This window comes from Trypanosoma equiperdum (assembly GCF_001457755.1).
Source record: "Trypanosoma equiperdum strain OVI genome assembly, contig: ctg_1842, whole genome shotgun sequence".
NCBI lineage: Eukaryota > Euglenozoa > Kinetoplastea > Trypanosomatida > Trypanosomatidae > Trypanosoma > Trypanosoma equiperdum.
In genome coordinates this window covers 1-4,151 of record NW_027123885.1, presented here as the reverse complement: position 1 = coordinate 4,151, position 4,151 = coordinate 1, and the positions used below count along the sequence as shown (strand labels likewise).

General features: G+C 47.7%; 1 protein-coding gene across 1 annotated transcript; it reads left to right on the top strand.

Annotated features, from left to right (window-relative positions):
- Positions 1 to 330: 330 nt before the first annotated feature.
- On the top strand, positions 331 to 3,642 carry TEOVI_000795300 (leucine-rich repeat protein (LRRP), putative; the record flags this gene model as incomplete). The annotated part of the gene is made up of 1 exon (XM_067223327.1): positions 331 to 3,642. One exon carries the CDS (start codon positions 331 to 333, stop codon positions 3,640 to 3,642), a length of 3,312 nt encoding a protein of 1,103 aa, XP_067079428.1.
- Between the last annotated feature and the right edge of the window lie 509 nt (positions 3,643 to 4,151).

Below are 4,151 nucleotides of genomic sequence, written 5' to 3'. Positions count from 1 at the left end.
AAGGGGAGGCAATATTTAAGTTGGTCGTTAATTCATGGTAAATAGTTTAGATGTTGTGTTGTTGCTTTGTATGATAATTTTTTTTGTTGGTGATCCTAGTTTATGTATATTTTTATTTTTGTTTTTTTTTAAAAATTCTGGTTAATGTGTCTTTTTGTTTGTTATGTTTTTATTTGGTGATGCATGAAGGTTCGTAGCATATGTTAATCAGAGTTATGTACGGTTTGTACTTTGGTGTGTTTGTTGGTAGTTTAGTTATTTTTCTTTTTCTTTTTTACCTTGTTGTGACCTGATTGTTACCTGTGTAAGATAGGAGTAAATATATTTGTGATGTCACGATCATGGTGTACATTTTCCTCCGCCGACGATGCTGTGCAGTTTGATAGTTTGCATTTGGGGAGTTGTGCCGCAGAAAGTGGAGTTGCTGCTGCTCCTCCACGGGTAAACAGTGCGAAAGTAAAGGGTGATATCGCGGCCCAACACGGCATTGCAGCCAAGGCTCTTGAGGCGGAGGTGGCGCGGGAAGTGGAGTGTTCAATTTTACGGTTCAACGCGTCTATTGTATGTTCTAGATCTAATTTGGCATGGTGGCCATGCAGTAGTTGTTCTGCCGCGCGCGTTTTTTCTAACGGTACCCAACCACTTGTTGCGAATGTTGAGGATGAGGTCCGCTGTACGACTCCAAGAGGTCAGCCACTTGTAGGTTACCATACCTCACACATATGGAATGCGTTTCCGTCACCCGAAGCTCTTTCGAATGTTCAGCTTCCCTCAGATCAAATAGTGGATTTTCTTAATCACATTGTACGAACGGAGGCGCAATCCAAAGACTACAGGACATCGGATAATATGCGACATGTCACTCTCATGTTAGCACCGGCGAAAACTGTTGCGATTCATGACATTTTTACCGTTATATGTGCAAACCACCGTATGTTGGGGCATCTTCGTTCCCTTACAGTTTCCGGTGAGTTCGTTGAAGGTTCTTCAATTGACGATTTCCAGAATTTTTTTCATGGAGCAAAGGAGCTTGAGGTGTTGGGTTTGCCCAACACAAAGTTTGGTCGGGTTGCTGAGTCACTGCTGCCGATGCTGAAGGATACGATGATTCGCGTTCTGGATCTTGAAGGCAATGACTTAGGTCTGACGAAGGATGACAGCGATGCGTTAGCGCAACTTGTCGAATTTATTAAGTTTAATAAGTTCGTTGTCGACCTGAACCTTAATAATAATAACATCAATGGGATAACGGCGCAGCAGCTGCTGGAAGCCCTCGTGAAGTCTGACACACGGCTCTATCCTCAGGATGTGCAAGATGGGGAGGAAGATGCTGTTGTGGACGAGGAGGATGATGGTGTTGGTCTTGAATCCGTTTCCTTTTTTATTGGCCAGGATGAAGAAGAGGATGAAGGGGATGATTTTGAAGATGACGAGGAAGTAGAGGACCCCGTGGAGGAAGAGGGCACCGACCAAGATGGCACACAGGAAGGTGGTTCACCACTAATGAAAGATGGGTCGGATAATGAAAATGACGACGAGGAGGATGAAGAGGATGAAGGGAATGAGGAGCAGCAGGAGGACGCGGCTGACGGGGATGCGGAAGAGGAAGGGGAGGAGGAAGAAGAAGAGGAGGAGGATGAAGAGGGAGAAGGGAAGCCCAAACCCCTTCCACCACATCTAGAGAGGAAGTTCAACCGCCTATTTCGTAGGTTATACAAGGAGGAGAGGGAGTTACGCCGGGGTTGTGCTAATCAATATGTACGTGAGGCTTCATTGCTGATGGAGGAGCACGCCATCATCCGTGAGGAATTGGCTGAAGAAAAACGTGTTGAGATTGACAAGTACTGCAGGCGCCGGAGCGGGTGGTCACACATACAGGTCCTTCGTCTGCGTGGCAACCCCATTGGGAATAAAGGTGCTGTTGCTTTAGCCTCTGCGTTACGGCACGAGTTACAGCTTGAGGAGGAGGAGGAAGAGCGTATCCAAAAGGATTTGTCGAACGATGCGGACCGACTGCTCAACAAATTGACAGTAGATTACAAGAGGACGCTGGTTGAAGAGTCGCGCGAGCGTGACCGGATGCAATCTGAGTACCTCTTGTGGTTACAAACCTTTAAGGCGTGGATTACAGGGAACTCAAGGGCAAGTGCAGACTTCTTGGCTATTGACGAAACAGCCACTTTTGGCGCAGCAAGTGATTATGGTGGGGAATTTGACGAGGACCAGCACGGGGGGGACGAAGAACAGGAACAGGTGGTGCACGAAGATGATCAGCACATACCCAGCCCGGATGGAGAAGGGGATGTCAATAACATAGAGGAGGAAATATCGGCGCTTCTGGATGTTCTCGGAAAATGGAGTATACCCGTTACTTCACAAAAACGCTGCGTTCCTTTCCTTCGAGTACTGGACCTTGGAAGTTGCCAGATTGGAAGCCACGGAATGAAGCATATCGGAAACGTCCTCGCGGAAAATAAGACGGTAGAGTGCCTTCTTTTGCGCCGCAATGTCTTCGGGAGGAAGCGCGCGGCAAAGGTAGTTGAAGATGTTGCAAGCGATGGGGATGAGGCAGTTGCGCCGAGTGTCGTGGATGTGCCCAGCGGTGTTACGCCCGGTTGTTCTTCTCTCTTCGCGGCTCTTCGTCGCAATAACACGCTTAAGGTGCTTGATCTAGCGTACAATGACATGTACCCGGAAACCATCCGCGCACTGGCTGAGAGTTTGTGTACCAACAAGACGATTACTTCGCTTTCACTTGAGGGTAATCGCATTGGGTTTGTCGAGCTGTCTCATGAAGCGGGTACGGAGGTATTGGGGGAGGGACTACCCGATTCATCGGAGTGCCCGGACGTCAACCAAGAGGGTTCCAAGTCTTCCTGTTTTTTTGAACTTTTGTCTGCAGTTGCTGCTGGTAATATCACAACACTGTTATTAGGTTTTAACGACCTCTCCCAGTGTTGGGGTGACGATGAAGTCGAGGCACTGGGTAGATTATGCAGCCGTTTGGATATCCTTCATCTTAATGGCAATGAATTGGGACCAGAGCACATTCTGAAGTGGTCCGGAGCATCCCCGGAAGGCAACTTTGTGTTGCGGGAGTTACAGTTGTCCCGTAACAACCTGGGTGGTGCTGAAGGTGGTGGTGCACTCGGATGCCTACTATCTCGGTGTAAGGGAACACTGGAGAGATTGTCGCTTGATCAAATACCTCTCGGGGCAGTGGGTGTATCGGCAGCCTTTAAGTTCCTCAAGCCGTCAGGCCTCAGGTTTCTTAGTATTAAGAATGCCGAAGTGGCTGATGCTAAAGCTTTCCCAGACGAAGTACTGGCGTCTCTGCAGGAACTTATTGTGTCTGACAACCCTTTTACTGCGGGTGAGTTGCTGAATTTCGCTGAGTTGTTGCGTTCCAATGCCACTAGATTAGAGCTACTCTCCTTGTGGAGCCGCAAGCTGGAAATGGAGTCGCACCTTCCGGTGTTGGCGGAGGTTATACGGCAAATAAAGAGTTTGTTGTTTGTCGACCTCGGTGTGCTTTTGCGCTTCGATGGCGCTGTAGATGCCGAGGATGCCCTCGGCCAACTGGAGGCCACACTCACCGCTCGCCGCATGGAGCATCTAACGCAGGTAGTCGCAACGGTGTAGGAGTGAGGGCACGCCGGTGAAAATACTCATACATATATATTCCTGAAGTTAGGGTTCCCCAACTTTTTCATTATCACAAATTAAGTGTTGGAAAAATTGAGAGAGTGGAACTGTAGTGGTAATAGAGTTCAGGGGAATAGACGAGGTCGAAGGAACTGTATTATAGCGTGTATATATGTTTATTTGTATGTTTTTTTTTTCCTTTCGCGGGGAGACAGATGTACAATATCTTCTAGCATGCTGCTAGCTACTCGGGTGGCTTTCACCGAGCGATCTCTGCGATTAGAAGGCGTTCTGATTAATTTTTGACTACGTATGTTTGTCTGTGGGCGTCGGCGTACTTCATTCCCTTTTTGAGGTTCCCTTTCCCTTGATCACTGCAGCACCTTCTTTCGTTTTTTTTTAAAAAATTTGTCTTTGCTCTTTTTATTGCTTTTTCCTCCGTTATTTGAAACGATAAGCTGTCATAGTTGAACCGAGAATGGCTGACGCACCACGCGGTACAGGTG